The sequence below is a fragment of the Prionailurus bengalensis genome, chromosome A2, assembly GCF_016509475.1.
Source record: "Prionailurus bengalensis isolate Pbe53 chromosome A2, Fcat_Pben_1.1_paternal_pri, whole genome shotgun sequence".
NCBI classification, from domain to species: Eukaryota; Metazoa; Chordata; class Mammalia; order Carnivora; family Felidae; genus Prionailurus; species Prionailurus bengalensis.
The window spans coordinates 162,627,770-162,645,610 of record NC_057348.1 but is presented as its reverse complement, the minus strand read 5'-3'; the positions used below and the strand labels follow the sequence as shown (position 1 = coordinate 162,645,610).

General features: G+C 62.4%; 1 protein-coding gene across 4 annotated transcripts in view; it reads left to right on the top strand.

Moving 5' to 3' along the window:
• KCNH2 (potassium voltage-gated channel subfamily H member 2) overlaps positions 1 to 17,165 on the top strand; it is a 32,169-nt gene extending 15,004 nt beyond the window's left edge. The window contains exons 3-15 of one of the 4 annotated variants that reach the window (XM_043589914.1): positions 2,675 to 2,839; positions 3,926 to 4,381; positions 4,944 to 5,155; positions 9,515 to 9,943; positions 10,399 to 10,786; positions 11,086 to 11,285; positions 11,726 to 11,978; positions 13,108 to 13,301; positions 13,579 to 13,678; positions 14,284 to 14,556; positions 14,631 to 14,817; positions 15,216 to 15,309; positions 16,607 to 17,165. In XM_043589914.1, coding sequence (XP_043445849.1) covers positions 2,675 to 2,839; positions 3,926 to 4,381; positions 4,944 to 5,155; positions 9,515 to 9,943; positions 10,399 to 10,786; positions 11,086 to 11,285; positions 11,726 to 11,978; positions 13,108 to 13,301; positions 13,579 to 13,678; positions 14,284 to 14,556; positions 14,631 to 14,817; positions 15,216 to 15,309; positions 16,607 to 16,756 — 3,101 coding nt within the window. In that variant the 3' untranslated portion in view covers positions 16,757 to 17,165. Of the gene's footprint in view, positions 1 to 2,674; positions 2,840 to 3,925; positions 4,382 to 4,943; positions 5,156 to 6,721; positions 7,110 to 9,514; positions 9,944 to 10,398; positions 10,787 to 11,085; positions 11,286 to 11,725; positions 11,979 to 13,107; positions 13,302 to 13,578; positions 13,679 to 14,283; positions 14,557 to 14,630; positions 14,818 to 15,131; positions 15,310 to 16,606 lie in introns of those variants that run through there. The other 3 variants (XM_043589913.1, XM_043589915.1, XM_043589916.1) reach the window with 3 other exon arrangements.
• Positions 17,166 to 17,841: the final 676 nt, after the last annotated feature.

The following is a 17,841-nucleotide window of genomic DNA, read 5'->3' as shown; positions in this document are numbered from 1 at the left end:
AGCCCTCAGGCAGGGCTCCAGTTCACATTTTTGGAATAACCAGGGCTTTGACAGGGTTATTTGAAAGGAAAAATTCCTTGAATGTCGACCAAGGGAGAGGGCCAAGGGGGCTCTGCATGTCGATGTCTGTCTAGAGTGGGGAGCGGCTCTGTACCGAGAAGGGGCTTCTATCTGGAGTTTCAGCGGCCTGGCAGACGGTGGGGTGGCGATTTGGGATGCCACAGTCCTGGGCTACCTGAGTGACAGCATGCAGTTCTGGCTGCCTCTCTTGCAGAGAAGCCTGAACTGAGTGGGCGTGGGGTATTGAGGCCTTGGGTTCAGACTCCCGAGGCTCTGTGTTGGGGGCAGAATCCCCAGGCCATTCTCGAAGGGTTGGGCTCATCTCCATTTCAGACTTTGGACTTCTCTGAGACGAGTGTCCCCGGAGGAACCGAGGAATGAGAATCAGGGGCCTGGATTACTGGGGTCCCAGGGATGGGTGTTGGGGGTCTTGAGGGCTCAGGTTTCCTGGTCTCTGGCCTCTCCTTAGTCCTGATGAGGACCAGTCCCTGTTCAGGCCGCCGGCCATCACCATATTAGGGCATAAACTCTAGCCGGGCTGCCTGGGTGCCAAACGGTCTCCAGCTGGGCCCGGCCCCCTGCGGCTCGTGACACCGCAGTGGGGCTTCAGCCAGGCCATGTCAGAGGCCAGGGGTCAGGGGACAGCTGCTGGAGGGAGACCCAGACAGAGCCCTCAGCTCAGGTCTCCCAGGCTGAGCCGTGAGGGCAAGGATGCGGTGAGTGGAAGGACTTCGGGGTGGGGTGCGGAGAATTCCTGGCCAGCACTTGCCCTGGCCCAGCTCTCCCCCCCCTCCCCCCAACCCCTTATCCCAGTGCTGTCCTGTTCCGGTTGGTTTCAGAGGATGGCGTCAGGAGTGCTGATCTGCCTCCCTCTCCCGGCCTTGTCCCCAACAAGTCCTCCCCACACCGGGAGCATCTCCCAGGGCTTAGGCGCTTTGTACCCGGCCTGCCGGAGGCTCAGCCCTCAGGGCCTTGTTGGCAGGCATCTAGCACTAGCCCAAGTCCAAGTCTGGAGGCTGCGGGGGTGGGGGTGGGGTGGGGTGGGGGGGCAAGTTTGTTGGCTTCTTCCTCGACTCAGTTCACCACCCACACTTCCTCTCCACCCTCCTCCTTCCTGACCTCACCCTCACCATCAGCACTCCCCCACCCCTCACACCTGCTGCCGGGCCTGCTCTCTGGTGCATTGTTTTAGGTGCTAGCCCTTCAGAGGGGACAACTGAGACCAAGACCGACTGTGGGGAGTTAGGTAGGCCCCTGCAGTTCAGAGAAGACAGATGATCACGGGGGAGCCAAGGCAAGGAAAGAAGTTTGACCCAGAGCGAGAGGAAGATGAGGAACGCGTCTGGTCCCTGTTGGGTCCATAAAGAAGGAGGAACAGGGTGTTTACGTGCCTTCCTGTTTCATCCAGGATCGCTTCCTGTGGGTGGGAGTTCTGAGCTGGGCCTCAGAGGCTGAGAGTGGTCACTCTCAGAAATGACGAGAGAGAAGGGTGAGGGGTGGTGCCCCGGACAAAGAGCAGAGGAGGACTGGGTACACTGGGCCTGGTGCACTGACCTCACCTGGTGTAGGGGCTCTGGTGGGCAGAGAGACAGAGATTGGGAGGGGAAAACAAAAGTCAAGGGACAGAGAGAACAAGGAGAGGCAGAGAGGAAAGGTCTGGAGGCCACGCTTCTCAACTCTCTGCCAAAGGGTTACTTTCCTTTATGTCTACAGTCACAGACCAGCCCCTTTGTGAACTACAAAATCACACGCGTGGACGTTGTGGGAAGCCCACATTGCTGTAATGGTTTTGAAACTCTTGCCCTCGACTGGTGAACGCAGCTTGTGGGTCAGCATAGCACTTGGGGACTCATGTAGGGAGAGCAGAGTCAGAGTACCTGTTAGTCCCTCACCGTGTTCGGCACGTGTTGACTTACTTCCTCTTTACAACTCATGAGAAAGGAATTACTATCATTCCCATTTCATAGGTGAGGAAAATGAGGCACAAGGAGGCTACATAAGTAAAGATAAAACAAAACAAAACAAAACAACTGGAAGCTGGATGCAGAGATCCTGGGCCTGAAGTCTGCGGGCTCACCTGCTGTGCCTGGCTGCCTTGGGCGAGGGAAGGCAAGGATACATCGAGAGGATAGGGAGGGAGACAGAGAGAAGGCTCCACAAGAAGCGGCGAGCACGGGGCGCCTGGGTGGCTCAGTCAGTTAAGCATCCGACTTCGGCTCGAGTCGTAATCTCACGGTTCATGGGTTCGAGCCCCGAGTGGGGCTCTGTGCTGACAGCTCAGAGCCTGGAGCCTGCTTCGGATTCTGTGTCCCCCTCTCTCGCTCTGCCTCCCCCACTCACGCTCTGTCTCTCTCTGTCTCTCAAAAATAAATAAATGTTAAAAAAAAAATTTTAAAAGCAGCAGTGAGCTGGAGTGGACAGATCGAGGGAGGGAGCTCAGGATGGCAGGCCCAGGGCAGAAGGAGGGGTCGGTGCAGGAGACACTGGAGAGGACGGGCCGGGAAATGTGGCTGAGGGCCGTGGGGGAGGCATGGACTGGCCCCTTTGGGTCCCGCTCTGCTGTGTCCACCTGAGGGGCCCTGGGGTCACAGTGGCCACGTCCTCCACTCTGCAGGGAGCTGCTTCCTGTGCCTGGTGGACGTGGTGCCCGTAAAGAATGAAGATGGAACTGTCATCATGTTTATCCTCAACTTTGAGGTGGTGATGGAAAAGGACGTGGTGGGGTCCCCGGCCCATGACACCAATCACCGTGGACCCCCCACCAGCTGGTTGGCCCCGGGTAAGTGTAACCATACTCTCAGGTCCCTTTCCTGAGGCCTTGAGGTTACCCAAGGTCAGTGCTCTGCAGGAAGTGGTGTTGGGGTGCCCCTTTCAGAGGTTGGGGAAAGAACACCAAGGATCTGGCCTAGGCCCATCTGGCTCAGGATGGACAGACAGGGCTGGGGTGACAGACTGAGCCCAGATTCACAGGTCTTTGGGACAGGACGTACCTGGTTTCCTAGCCTTACCTGCTTGGGTTCCTACCACAGTGTCTCCTGGGAGTGGTCCTCTCTTCAGCCCCAGGAATGAGGGATTCACCCTTCCCACATGGCCTTGACCATCTTGGAGCAGCTCTCCTGCTCATCAGAAGGGCCCTGTCTCTCAGGGATTCAACTCCCTCTCTGTGTCGCTTCTGCCCCCTGGGCCTTGATCCTGGACTGGCCAGCTCCCTGCCTTGGCCTTGGCTGACTGAGGATTTGAAGGGAATGTTCACCATGGCTGGAGACACAGAGGCCTCACCTCGTGCTCCCGTAACACAAAGGCTCCCCCGCTTCTCCATGATGTCCTTTTTGGGTTTCATTTTAATTTTTCCCCCTGGCAAAAGATTCTACCTCTTGGCTTCTCAAGCGCTGGGAAGGCAGTGTTAATAACCCTGGCTTTACCTGTTCTGCAGGTACTGTCTGCAGGATGGCGGGGCATGGCCGGAAGGCATCGCTCCTCCATGCAAATGCAGGCTCTGTCGTTGACTTGTGAGTTGCACAACTCACGGATGTCTAAATTTCCTCAAGTCTAAACGGGGGATAATGATACCCACCGGCATTGTGAGAGTCAGGCAAAGTGTATGTGGAGCCCACTGTGACCTGTGAGGCTCAAGAAACGGTAGTTTATTATTGTCAGAGCCTTAGATAAGATCCTATGCCGCAAGCTGTTTGAGACTTGAGTTCTGTGCAGCGGGAGTGGGGGCGAAGGTGTGCCGGCTGCCTGGGGCTCCCCACCTCCCTCCCCTCTGTGGCTGTGGCGCCAGCTCCTAGGCCTCCCGGCTGCCCTACCCCCCCCCCCCCCCCCCCCCATCCCCCGTGGCCACCCGCCTCTCTTCTCCCCGCAGGCCGAGCCAAGACCTTCCGCCTGAAGCTGCCCGCGCTGCTGGCCTTGACGGCCCGGGAGTCATCGGTGCGGCCCGGCGGCGGCGGCGGCGGCGGCGGGGGCGGCGCGGGCGCCCCGGGGGCCGTGGTGGTGGACGTGGACCTGACGCCTGCGGCGCCCAGCCGCGAGTCGCTCGTCCTGGACGAGGTGACGGCCATGGACAACCACGTGGCAGGGCTGGGGCCAGCGGAGGAGCGGCGCGCGCTGGTGGGCCCTAGCTCACCGCCTGCCTGCGCGCCCGACACGCACCCCTCACCCCGGGCACACAGCCTCAACCCCGACGCCTCCGGCTCCAGCTGCAGCCTGGCCCGGACGCGCTCCCGGGAGAGCTGCGCCAGCGTGCGCCGCGCCTCCTCCGCTGACGACATCGAGGCCATGCGCGCCGGGCTGCCCCCGCCGCCGCGCCACGCCAGCACCGGTGAGGGCCGCAGCACCCGCCGGGCCTGCCCCGTTCGGGGCCCTCAGCTTCCTCCCTCTCAGCCTGGTCCTGTGCGCCTGGGAGATGGAAATCCCATTAAGCACTTACTTAATCCCATTAAGTGGCCTTTTACTCCATTAAATGTCCATTCATCCCATTACATTCTTCCACTGGCAGAGCCTTTGCTGGCTGGTGGAGCTCGCTCTCCCAGGATGGCCCGGAGCAGGGGTGGCCATGGGGAGTGTGAAGGGCAGGAGAGGCCTCTGGGTCCCAGCTACCATCTGGCCCTTGGGCGGGTGCCCAGGGCCCACTGAACAGACGTTTACGGAGGACCATCTTCCTCCATCACCTCACTGCTGTGCCATGGCATGCTTCCTTACAGTGGCGAGGACTCTGGCCTTGTTCTCAGTGACTGCCTGTCTCCTGAGTTGGCCTCACTGACTCACTGTACCCCGCGGCCTAGTCCACACCTGGCCTGCCACCCTGACCCGGCTCTCCCCTCCACTCCGGGGGCCATGCACCCCTGCCTGCCACCCTGACCCGGCTCTCCCCTCCACTCCAGGGGCCATGCACCCCCTGCGCAGCGGCCTGCTTAACTCCACGTCAGATTCCGACCTCGTGCGCTACCGTACCATTAGCAAGATTCCCCAAATCACCCTCAACTTTGTGGACCTCAAGGGGGACCCCTTCTTGGCTTCGCCCACCAGTGACCGGGAGATCATAGCACCCAAGATAAAGGAGAGGACCCACAATGTCACTGAGAAGGTCACCCAGGTACGTGCCTAGCTCCCTGGCTCTCCTCTCACCCTGGAGGAACTTGGAGGGGGTGGGAGTGGGCTGTGTTCAAAGGGGGGTGGTGGAGGGGGCTGGTCCGTGAGGGCCTCTGGAGGGTGGGCAGACCCCCTGGCTGGGGGTGGGGGTGGGGGATTGCAGAGCTGGGGTGAGAGACAAGTCTGAGAGGTCCTGAGGAAGAGAGACTTCAGGGGAGAGGAGGGGAGAAGAGGGGAGGGGAAAGAAGGGGAGGAAAAGAGAGAGGAAGGGAAGGGACCTTGGGATAGGGCAGATACAGAGAACAGGTTGATGGGGCACGGGAAGGACAAGGCAGTTGAGACAAGGTGGGCTGGAGAAGGCAGCCACAGGGATGCGATGGGGTCTGCTCACTGGGTGTGGTGAAGGAGGTATGGGGTGGGCTAGGGGCAAACTTACAAGAGACTTCAAATGAGAAGGGGCCACGGAGGTCAAGGTCAGGGGTCTTGATTCTTCTAGGCAGATGTGATAAGCTAGAGGGAGGTGGGGGGGTCCCGTGCTAGGGCTTGAACGGCTTGGAGGTATGCATCCCTGTCCCCAAACCACGGGACAGGGGAGGGGAGGGTATGATGGTGGGTGCCCTGATACAGAGGGATTAAGTCCCAGAGAAGACCACCAGCCTTTGGGGGCACTGCCCAAGACCGTCCGGTGGCAGGACCAGCCTGGTCTCCTGGTCCCCCGGTAGCAAGGTTGCTGGCACCACCCCCCACCGCCCGGTCCATGCCAACTCCTTCATATTCTGGCCTTGGGGGTGGGGTGGGGGAGAGGGTCCTGAGTGGGGATGCCTGCAGTAGGTGACGAGCCTGGGATGGTGGGGGCTCCTGGGCCGCACCTGCTGAGCCCCAGTCTCTGTTGCCCCCTCCTGCGCCTTCCTCGGCAGCTCCTTGAGTTGGCCCGAGAGAGGGAGCTGCCCCCTTTGGCCCGCTGTTGTCGCTGCCAGCCTCCTCGGCCCTCCTCCTGGCCCTGCTCCCGCTGCCTCTGGCTCTCTGGGTCCCTGCCAGGTCTCCAGCCCCTTGGCCTTGACTCCAGAATGTTCCCCCTCACCCCAGGCCCCATATCTGGTTGCCTGCCCCTCTCCCCCTCCTGCCTCTGCCTCTTGTTCCCACCTGGAGCCCCTGTTGTCTGCCCTGCTCCTGCGCCCGCAGCCTGTGCTTGTCGTGTTGTGGTCTGTGCTTTTGGTCTATATGTGGCAGCGTGCGTGTGTGTGTTCCTGGCTTTGCCTGTCACCGGGCGGTCTCTCCATCTCTGGGTGTCGGTCTGAGTCTGGCTGGCTGGGCACTGGACCGGAGGGGCGGGGGTGTCGGGGAGACCATTAATCTGCGGTGACAGGCCTGGCTGCCGGGGGGAGGGGGAGGGGCGCGGGCTGCGGGAGCGGCTGCAGCAGGAGCCCTGGATCGGGCCGCGGGGGAGGGGGCCGCTGGCCAGCCCAGGCAGGGCGGGGGAGCCCAGTGTGGCGGGGGTGGGGGTGGGGGCCTGGGAGGAGGGGCCGGCCGAGGAGCCGAGGTTCCGACCGCGGAGCTGCTGCTGGGCTGGCGGGCGGGCAGGGCGCAGCACGTTGGCAGCGGGGGCCCCGCACCGGGGGGCCATGGGCGGCCCGAGCCAAGCAGGCTGCTGTCCACACTCACTGCCAGGGTGACCCCAGCCCCGGGGCCCAGCCCCAGCGACCCTGGCTTCATGCCAGAGACGGCCCTGGGCGCCAGGCCGCCAGCCTCTGGGGTGCAGCCTGGGCTGGGACTGCTGCTGGGGCGCAGGTGGGGCGCTGGCCAGGCCCTCGGGCTCCAGGGCGGGCAGGCTGGGGGGAGCCAAGTCCTCCATGGCGGCCCCAGCAGGGAAGGCGAGCGGGACAGGGGCTCTGCAGCCCAGGGCCCAGAAAGGCCGGGTGAGGCGGGCCGTGCGCATCTCCAGCCTGGTGGCCCAGGAGGTAGGTGACCCTCCCCCCCTCCCCCCGGCCACTCCCCCCCTTCCCTGGGCCGGGGCACTGAGGCAGGCGGTGGCGAGGTGGCAATTTGGGTGCGGCCTGGAAGGCTCTGGCTCCGGGGCCGGGCCGGAAGAGGGCTTCTGAGAAGCAGGATGGTTCGGGGGAGCCGTGGGGGCTGCTGCTCTGCTCAGCCCACCGCTGGCCCCTCGCTCGCTCTCCTCCAGACCGGCTGTGCCCGGGTGGACAGTGCTTCTCTTGCCAGGGCTTTCCCTCTGCCATGGCTTCCCTGGCCCACAGTCCTGACTCCACATGCAAAAGGAGGAGAGGGAGAAGAGGAATGAGATGGGTGCCCAGAGACGATGACGGTGGGCGAAGGGGGAGGAGGAGGAGAGGAGCACGGTGGGACACCGGCGCGGCCTGGCCCTGGGGCTCTAATGCTCCCCACTGTGTGCCGGGGTGGGCCCTGAGGTGGGGGAGGGAGGCTTGGGCTGCTTCAAGGGTCTGAGGAGGGTGGGGGTCAGAGGCCACTGGATGGCAGTGAGGGCACCCGGAACTCAACCACCTGGATCACCTCTTCCCTGGCAGCCTGAGGTGCTGGTGGCCGTGCTGTCTTCCCCCAGGTTGATGATTCTGTAGGCACCTCCTGGGAGTCACCTCTCTGCCCCCAGGGGCTTCTGTCAGCCTGGAGCAGGCTCAGGGCAGTGGGAGGCGGCTTAGGAGTGAGGCTGAGAATCCCACCCACCACCTGCACCTGACTCTGCTTTGGCTCCTGGACTCCTCCCAGCAGGGGAGCAGGTGTGGGTGGGAAGAAGCCCACCCACAGGTGAGGACCCGGGATTTGGCTTAAATAAGCTTCAGTATTCTGTGGGACCACGAGTCAAGGGGGGGTTACATGCCTGGCCCAAGGCCGTATGGTAAGCTGGTGGTTGCAAGGCAAGGCCAGGCCCCTGTAAGGTGTGGGTCCAGGCCGTGAGTCCCAGGCTTGCCCCGTGTGTGTGCGGTTGGGCACTGGGCCTTGCTATGTGTGGACTCTGGGGTGGGGGTAGGGTCACTGCTGTTGGCCTCTGAGGCTTGGGGATGAGCCCCATCCAGGGGCAGGCACCTTCTTCCACCCGTTGTCTGTGGGAGCCCTGGCTGGTTCCATTTTTTCAATCCTCATGTGACCAATGAAAGGCCACTGCTTCATGCTCTCTGCCTTAAGGAGCAAAGCAGCTAGGGCTGAAGGCAGGGCAAGACACATGCTTCTTCCCGTCCCCCAGCCCCCAGCTGCTCCCCCCTGCCCACATCATACGTCTCTGGAGCTGCCCATATCTACTTTAGGGTGGCCAAACCCCTACCCATGGCCCGTCTTACCTTCCAGTTACTTCCTCTAAGGAGATGGTCTCCAAACAGCCCATCTGGTGATGGTGGGTCCAGGGGATCCCCAGCTTGAGTATGAATGGGAATCTTTGGGGGTTCCATCCACCCCAACTGTCCCCAGCCCAGAGGCCTGAGGATGTGGGGCCCCAGCACTCAGTGCTTCTTGGAACAGGGCCAGTAACCTTGGTTCTCAAGGGGCTGGCTGAGGCCTTGGGTTTGGCTCCCTAGGGTTGGCAGGGCCAAGGCTGGAGGGCCTAGTGGGGGGGCTCTTGGGTTGAGTCGGATGTCTGTAAGAGAGGATTCTCGGGGGCAGGAGGGGGCAACGGGGGACAGACAGGCTCCTGGCCCATTGTGGGAAGGCTGGCCTCAGTCCTTCCTAGTTTGGCTTGAGAAGAGAACGACACGGCTGCTGCCACCTGGTGTGGATGGCAGGCCTGCCTCTGAGAGGGCAGGATGTGAGGTGAGCCTGTGCAGGACTGGGTGTGACACTTCTGAACATTTGCCTGTGTGTGTGTCTTTCTGTGTATGCGTGGGCATGAGTATGGCTGGGTTAGGTCTTCCGTGGGCCTTTGTAGGTGTGTGGGAAGGCAGAGCTTGAGGGCTGCCCTGGGTCTGGGGAGTGATGTGTGTGTGTGTGTGTGTGTGTGTGTGTGTGTTGTATATGTGGTGTCTGGGGGCAGTGGGCAAGGTCACGCGGTAGAGTTCTAACCATAGCTATGGGTGCGCATAGCTGGTGGGGAGTAGCATGTCTGGGTATCACTGCATGGTGCTCCGAATTCAGGTATCCAGACAGCAGGTCCGCGTGCCCCGTGGGGAAGTGGAGCGCCTGGGTCACGAGGTGGTCACTGACTGTGGCCACGTGGCCAAGGGATGGGCATTCCGACTGAAGCTTGTCGGCTCTCCCCCTTCCCCTGCTTGGTCTCTTCCCTGGAGGCCCAGCAGAGATGTCATCTGCTCCCACCCTGGAGATCTCACGCCCTCCCCTGCCCCGGACTCCAGTGGGACATCATCTCCTCACCTCTGCCCTCCCACCCTCCCTACCGGTCCAGGTCCTGTCCCTGGGGGCTGATGTGCTGCCAGAGTATAAGCTGCAGGCGCCGCGGATCCACCGCTGGACCATCCTGCACTACAGCCCCTTCAAGGCCGTGTGGGACTGGCTCATCCTGCTGCTGGTTATCTACACGGCCGTCTTCACACCTTACTCGGCCGCCTTCCTGCTGAAGGAGACGGAAGAGGGCTCCACGGCCCCTGACTGTGGCTATGCCTGCCAGCCGCTGGCCGTGGTGGACTTCATTGTGGACATCATGTTCATCGTGGACATCCTCATCAACTTCCGCACCACGTACGTGAATGCCAATGAGGAGGTGGTCAGCCATCCCGGCCGCATTGCCGTCCACTACTTCAAGGGCTGGTTCCTCATCGACATGGTGGCCGCCATCCCCTTCGACCTGCTCATCTTTGGCTCTGGCTCTGAGGAGGTAAGTTGGCAAGGAGGCCGAGGCCGGGAGGGCACCTGGAAAAGGAGAGAAGGTGAGGGGGTACAGGGGGTAGCTGCCCCTTGGCCACTGTCCCTCTCCAGGTGAGCCACTGCCCAGGCAGAGGGCCAGAGAGGCCGCCTTTTTGTCTTTGTCCATCCAAAGAGGCCGCCATGTTCTAATCACACAGAAGTGGCCTGGGAACTCGTGGGGGTTCTAGGCGGGCGCCTAAGGGTGGGTGTTGCATCTTCCAGAGCCCCATTCTCACCGGGGGGGACCGTGAGCCCCCCTTTTGTCACAAAGCTAGGACAAAGATTAATGGGACTCTGTGGCGGGCTTAGGGAATGGGAGCTTCCGTCATTAGGAGGTCCTGGGAGGAGGTCTTTGGGGATTTTACTTCCAGTGCCCCCTCCCTCCTCACTTGTTCCCACACTGAACGTCTGTCCCCCCCCCCGCAGCTGATCGGGCTGCTGAAGACGGCGCGGCTGCTGCGGCTGGTGCGTGTGGCGAGGAAGCTGGACCGCTACTCGGAGTACGGGGCAGCCGTGCTCTTCCTGCTCATGTGCACTTTCGCGCTCATTGCGCACTGGCTGGCCTGCATCTGGTACGCCATCGGCAACATGGAGCAGCCACACGTGGACTCCCGCATCGGCTGGCTGCACAACCTGGGCGACCAGATCGGCAAGCCCTACAACAGCAGCGGCCTGGGAGGCCCCTCCATCAAGGACAAGTACGTCACGGCCCTCTACTTCACCTTCAGCAGCCTCACCAGCGTGGGCTTTGGCAATGTCTCCCCCAACACCAACTCGGAGAAGATCTTCTCCATCTGTGTCATGCTCATTGGCTGTGAGTGTATCCTCGGGGGCGGGGTGGCCCGGAGTCTGGGAAGAGCCCGAGATGGGCCAGAGCAGGGCGGGGGGTTGGGGGGGGGGGAAGCCCTGAGACCACCAGCAGAGCATGTGTGGGGGCTGGGACACCAGGCGGAGACTCAAGGCAGAGCCCAAGGGCACGTGGACCTGGGCTTCTGTGTTTGTGCGTCTCTCGTGTGTGCTTCCACTGAGATGTGACTGTGTGTGTCGTCGACCCGGTGCAGGGGCGGGCGGGGTCCCTCGGATGCTGATGTCCCCACTCACCCCCGCCCCCAGCCCTCATGTACGCCAGCATCTTCGGCAACGTGTCAGCCATCATCCAGCGGCTGTACTCCGGCACTGCCCGCTACCACACGCAGATGCTACGGGTGCGGGAGTTCATCCGCTTCCACCAAATCCCCAACCCCCTCCGCCAGCGTCTCGAGGAGTATTTCCAGCACGCCTGGTCCTACACCAACGGCATCGATATGAACGCGGTGAGGCCGCTCGGCTTCGCTGGTGGTGGGCTGGAGGGAGCAGGGTCACAGTGAGACTTCCCTGGATGCAGTGAGCACGTCTAACGGCGTCACGTTCTTTGGTTCAGGCGGTCACGGTACTAGTGCCTAGAAGGACCCTGAGAAGTACGTTCTGCTTTTGATAGCGGAGATCGTGTACTGGGAGAACTCACTGTGGGGCGGGCCCAACCAGGCCCTTCCGTACAGGCAAAGCATTTAATCCTTACAACAGCCCCAGGCAGGAGCTGGTCTCTACACTTTACACTAGAGAATGGAGGCTGAGAGCAGGGAAGCATCGTTCCCAGAGGGCGAGCGAGGGCGCCCAGCTAGAAGGGGTGGACTCTCTGATGCTCCTCTCAGGGTCTCGGGGTGGGGGGTGCGGTGCCTGAAGACAGCGTGCTGAGCCAGCCCAACGCCCCCAGGTGCTGAAAGGCTTCCCCGAGTGCCTGCAGGCAGACATCTGTCTGCACCTGAACCGCTCGCTGCTACAGCACTGCAAGCCTTTCCGGGCGGCCACCAAGGGCTGCCTGAGGGCCCTGGCCATGAAGTTCAAGACGACACATGCACCGCCAGGGGACACGCTGGTGCATGCTGGGGACCTGCTCACCGCCCTCTACTTCATCTCCCGGGGCTCCATTGAGATCCTGCGGGGCGACGTTGTCGTGGCCATCCTGGGTACGGGGCTAGGTGCGGGGGACCGGGTGCTAGGTGGAGGCCTGGAGAGCTCTCAGGACACAGTTGTTGGGGCCGTGGACCCACTCCTGCCTGCAAGTAATTCACCTAAGCTTAGACCCTCCACGGGGGGGGGGGGCAGTGGAGAGGAGCCCCACGTGGGGCGGGGCTGCTGAACTCTGAGGGTTCTTAGACTCTGTTCCCTACAGGCTCTCCCCACAGGCAGGGACGCTCTTGCTTCCTGAAAGCAGGACCAAATCCAGATACTCCAAAGTGGGCAGTGGAGGGAGGTTATGCATCTGATTTTACTAAGGAAATTTACTCAGTTCCCTGCGGCCTCAGGTGATACAGCCCAGCCCAGCCCTCACCATCTTCAAAGCAAAGGGAGTCTCACCCCTCTTTCCCTCCCAGCTGTGCCTGGGCAGGGGGCTTCCTGTCCTCTGCCTGTCCTTCCCTTGGCCATGTGCCTCAGGGCAGATGCATCACAGGGGGCCATTTTAGATTTTTATTTCTCAGTTCAGTCAACACCTATACTCCACAAACAGCCCAAACACAACGACAACCCAAGTTTCACTATGTAACACTTAGCTTTAGTGCGTGTGATACATTCTGGTGTCTTCTGTGCTGTGATCAGCTTTGCTATCCTATTTTCTTTTGGTAAACAAAAATGCTGGTCTTGTTTCGCTGCCGTGTTATGACCTATAGCTTGAAGGGCCCTGTTTATGAGGGTGCAGTGATTGGCCAGGATGGTGTTTGGGGCATAGGGTTTGGAGGGGGGTAAAAGTGGACTTAGAACCCAAGGAAGCCAGGGCCATGGGCAGAGAGGGGTGTATCCAGGCTGGTCCCACTGGCTGGTTCCAGTTGTTGGAAGGCAAGGAGGTCCAAGCCCTCTATGCCCCCACGGCACTGATGGCCATGCTGAACAAATCCTGCTTTGGGGAGCAGCGGGGAGATGGGGCTGGCTAGTGCCTCCCTGGCTCTGGGGGCTGGGGCTGGAGGGTGGGTGGCCAGCCCAAGGGGAGGCCCCCAGCCTCCAGCCCCCAGCCCAGGCTGAGAATGCGGGGAAGACAGATGCCTTTTCCCTGTACTGCTGCGCAGGGGCTGAGCCCCTACTCTTGGTGTCCTCCTACAGGGAAGAATGACATCTTTGGAGAGCCTTTAAACCTGTATGCTCGGCCCGGCAAGTCCAATGGGGACGTGCGGGCCCTCACCTACTGCGACCTGCACAAGATCCACCGGGATGACCTACTGGAGGTGCTGGACATGTACCCCGAGTTCTCGGACCACTTCTGGTCCAGCCTGGAAATCACCTTCAACCTGCGGGACGTGAGTGGGCTGCCCTGAGGAGGCTGTACCCTGGTGGCTGCCCCCGACTGGGGTGACCTCGCTGGGCCTGTTTCCCTGCCTGTCAAACGGTATCGGAGCTGGAGGAGGTCAAAGGCCCGGCCTCAGCTCTCTTGGTGGAGCAGAGCATCTGCGCGGGGAAAGCTTCCTCGCGGCGGGTGCCCCGGGCTCCACGTTCTCTACGTTAACGAGGGGGTTGGGGCTGACCCTGGCAGGGCAGGTGGGCGCGGAAGGGCCCTGACACCGCTTTTGGTTCTAGACCAACATGATCCCTGGGTCTCCCGGCAGCGCGGAGCTGGAGGGCGGCTTCAACAGGCAACGCAGGCGCAAGCTGTCCTTCCGCCGGCGCACCGACAAGGGTGAGGCGGGGGCGGGGCGGGGCGGGGCGGGGCGGGGGGGGGGGGGGGCAGGGTCCAGGGGAGGGGGACGGGGCGCGGGGGCGGGCGGTAACTGCACGTAGCTCTGCAGACTCTCGTGCCCCTACCTTCAGTGTTCCCCATTCTCTCGCCCCTACTGCCCCAACGCTGTTCACTTCCCTTTAATGCCCACTTGAACTGGCACCTCCTCCGGGAAGCCCTCTTCCACCCTCCTGGGTGCCGACCTAAGCTTCTTTGGGCCTCAAGCGGCTGGCGGCTTGGCGCTGCCTTGAACTCACGAGGGCAGAAGAGAAAGACAAAGGAGGGCGAGGGGGCCAGCGCAGGGGGTCCCAGAGAGCCCCGCCCAGCAGTCAGCGGTCCGAGTCGACCTGGTCCCGCCCCCCGGGGGGTTCTCATTCCGCTTGAGCGTGGCTGGTGGTGGGGGGGCGGGGTTGGAGGGGGCCGGGGGTAAGAAGAGCGGAGGAAACAACCGGGGACAAACCAGGACGTCCTGGCGCAGCCCTCTCCCAGGCCTACTCGGTCCCCTCCCCTCCTCTCCCCTTCCGTGCCTCCTGCCTTCTCTGAGGCCCGTTCTCTGTTTCCTACAGACCCGGAACAGCCAGGGGAGGTGTCGGCCTTGGGGCCGGGCCGGGCGGGGGCAGGGCCGAGTAGCCGGGGCCGGCCAGGGGGACCGTGGGGGGAGAGCCCATCCAGCGGCCCCTCCAGCCCTGAGAGCAGTGAGGATGAGGGCCCAGGCCGCAGCTCCAGCCCCCTCCGCCTGGTGCCCTTCTCCAGCCCCAGGCCCCCCGGAGAGCCGCCGGGTGGGGAGCCGCTGACGGAGGAAGGGGAGAAGAGCAGTGACACTTGTAACCCGCTGTCAGGTAGGGTGAGGGCCCGGCTCAGGTGGGTGGGGCGTGGCATCTGACCTGGCCTCAACCCAGTTCTCTGGCTCCAGGCGCCTTCTCAGGAGTGTCCAACATCTTCAGCTTCTGGGGGGACAGTCGGGGCCGCCAGTACCAGGAGTTGCCTCGCTGCCCTGCCCCCACCCCCAGCCTCCTGAACATCCCCCTGTCCAGTCCCAGCCGGCGGCCCCGGGGCGATGTGGAGAGCAGGCTGGATGCCCTTCAGAGGCAGCTCAACAGGTGAGGGCGGCTCTGTGTGTTGAGGGGGCGGGGCCTGTGTGTGTGTGTGTGTGTGTGTGTGTGTGCGCGCGTGAGATCTGTGGGTTTCTGGTAGCATTATAGCCTGAAAGGAGGGTGTCTGCTCCGTGTGGGCTTGTCCGTGTGGGCCACACCCTGACCCCCTCCTCCCGTTCACTGCTGAGAGAGGGACCGCACACATAGAATGGAGAGGGAGCCTGGGGTGGACCAGCTGGCTGGTCCGTAAGGTGGTTCCGAAATCACCCGGTGTCTCCACATCCCCGAGAGCCAGAGCATCCTCCTCCTTCTTGCCCCAGGCTGGAGACCCGGCTGAGTGCAGACATGGCCAGTGTCCTGCAGCTGCTGCAGAGGCAGATGACGCTGGTCCCACCTGCTTACAGTGCTGTGACCACCCCGGGGCCCGGCCCCCCCTCCACCTCCTCTCTGCTGCCCGTCAGCCCCATCCCCACCCTCACCCTGGACTCGCTTTCTCAGGTAAGTTCCAGAGCCCTCTGCCTGCCCAAGGCACCCCAGCCCCTGCCTTTTCTGCCCCCGGCCCACTCAAACCTGCTTTGCTGTCCTTTTCCTGAAACGCGGGGCCTCAGCTTCCTCCCACCCCCGTTTCTGCCCTCGTCCTGGACTGGACTTTTGGAGGAGGACTGCCTCGGGAGCTGCAGGCACAGGGCGAGGCAGGAGAGCCCCCAAACCAGAGCCCCCAAACAGCAGGACAAAGGAAACCAGCGGGCTGAGAGGGGTCACCTAAACGGCTAGATCTACTCAGGGGGACTGTGTCATGGCCAGGAGGGGTCTCCGAGGCCTGGTGGTGGGTGCTGCGTGCCAGTCCACCCCCGGCACGGGGTCCCTGCTGTGACCAGCCACTGCTCGGCTCTGGCTCCGCTGCCCACCCGTGGCTCTCACGGTAGCCACTCTGCAGGGTTGTCTCCATGGCCTTGGCCGAGCCCCAAGGTGGCACTTCTGGCCCGCATCTCTCCCCTCCCGCGGGAGTGGGCCTCTGTTGCCCTTCGTCCTCTCCTGAGTGGACTTGTGTGCTCCCGGCCCCCTGACAAGACAGCTGCGTCTGGGCCCCAAGAAGGGGGTTCTTCTGGCTCCCAGAGGTGGCCTGGGATCTGCTCCCCCCTTCCTCTGGCATCCGCTCCCCCTCCCATATGCTGCCTGCTCCTGTTTGCAGACACCAGGGCCCACGTCAGCAAATGTGCCAGTCTCCCTTCACGGCCTCCCCCGCGGAGCTCTCACAGCATGCTCGTCAGCATCCACAAACTCCTCCCGCCTGCCCTGGCACTCTCCCTGGCCTTCCGGGGCCTGGCCGCCAGCCTGCCTCTGCTTCTAGGTCCCTGAGTTCCTTCTAGATTGGAGGAAGGAGCCTTGTTTCTTTTCCTGTCCCAACTCAGGGCCCCTTATTCTGGGTTGGGTTTGGATTCGTCTGCCATGTTCCCTGGGGGGAAGAGGGGAGTGGCTGCAGCCTTGGGCTCCCCCTGTGTCAGGGGCCACTCCCAGGGCTCCCGGCTGCCCGCTTTGGCTCCTGCCCACTGCGAGTGCATTTCTCTTCTTCCAACCTCAGCGCTTGCCTGTTGTGCTCCAGGTCCCGCTCTGTGTGGCTCGGCCCTTGTCCTTGTCCCGTTGAGCCCTCTTCTGTTCCCCAGTCCTCTGTCACCGAATTCTCCCGACGCTCTCTATCATTTGACCCTCCTCTCTATTCACCCGAAAGCCCCCTCCGTCCCCTCACTCCCCTTCCACAGGCTCCTCGTCTGCTCACACTGTGTTCTTTCTGCAGGTTTCCCAGTTCATGGCGTTGGAGGAGCTCCCCCCGGGGACCCCAGAGCTCCCCCAAGACGGCCCCACTCGACGCCTCTCCCTGCCGGGCCAGCTGGGGGCCCTCACCTCCCAGCCCCTGCACAGACATGGCTCAGACCCGGGCAGTTAGTGGGGCTGCCCATTGTGGACACGTGGCTCACCCAGGGTTCAGCGCACTGCCTGGGCCCCTCCCCTCGGAGGCCCTGCCCGGGAGGCCCTGGCCAAGAAAGGGGAGAGGAACATGAAGGCACAGCTCCCTCCCCCAGCCCTTGGGCCCATCTCTTCCTGCAGTCCCCTGGGCCCCAATAGGAGGGGCAGGGGCAGGGACAGGGCCGGGCAGTGGACGGGGGTCTGTGGTCTCCCCACTGCCCTGGGGGCATTAGCTGGTCTAACTGCCCGGAGGCACCCGGCCCTGGGCCTTAGGCACCTCAAGGACTTTTCTGCTATTTACTGCTCTTATTGTTAAGGATAATAATTAAGGATCATATGAATAATTAATGAAGATGCTGATGACTATGAATAATAAATAATTATCCTGAGGAGGCTCCAGGGTGCTGGACCGTGCGGCCCTGGGCCCGCTGTAGCGTGCGTTCACATTCACACATGTGTGCATGCGCCGGGCTCCGTGGGACTCTGGGCGTATCTGTCTGCGTGGGCAGGGTCTGCAGGGGCTGCCCTGATACCTGGGGGTGGAGCGTGCGCAGAAGAGGTGTTCCCTGGGGTCTGCCCTGGGGCATCTCCAAGGCCTCCTGACTCCCACAAGGAGTTCCCGATAGCCAAGCACTGCCTGGACTGTTGTGAATAGAGAGGCAGTGCTCATGCGATGCCAGGACCGGGTCCAGCCCCTCAGGGTCGTGTTTCGCTGGGTGGCATACTGGCTCCCAGAGCTGACCATACACTGGCTTGTCCCATGACACGCTTCATGAACCCAGCCCACACTGACCCTAACCTGGGGCTGTGTTGGTTAATTCTGGCCCATGTACCCCAACCCCCTGACCTGGCCTTACCTCGACCCTAACCCAGACTCACTTGGGCTCTGTACAGTTGGGCCCCCATGGTGACCTGACTCTGGGGACACTGGTTTTCTCAGTCTCGACCAGAGCTCCTCAGGTGTGTGGCTGCAGATGGGCCTCGGTCACTATGATCTCTTGAGCACCTGTGATCTTCGATCACAGAGTTAATGCCTAGAGAGAGTGGGAGATTTTGGGTGGCTCA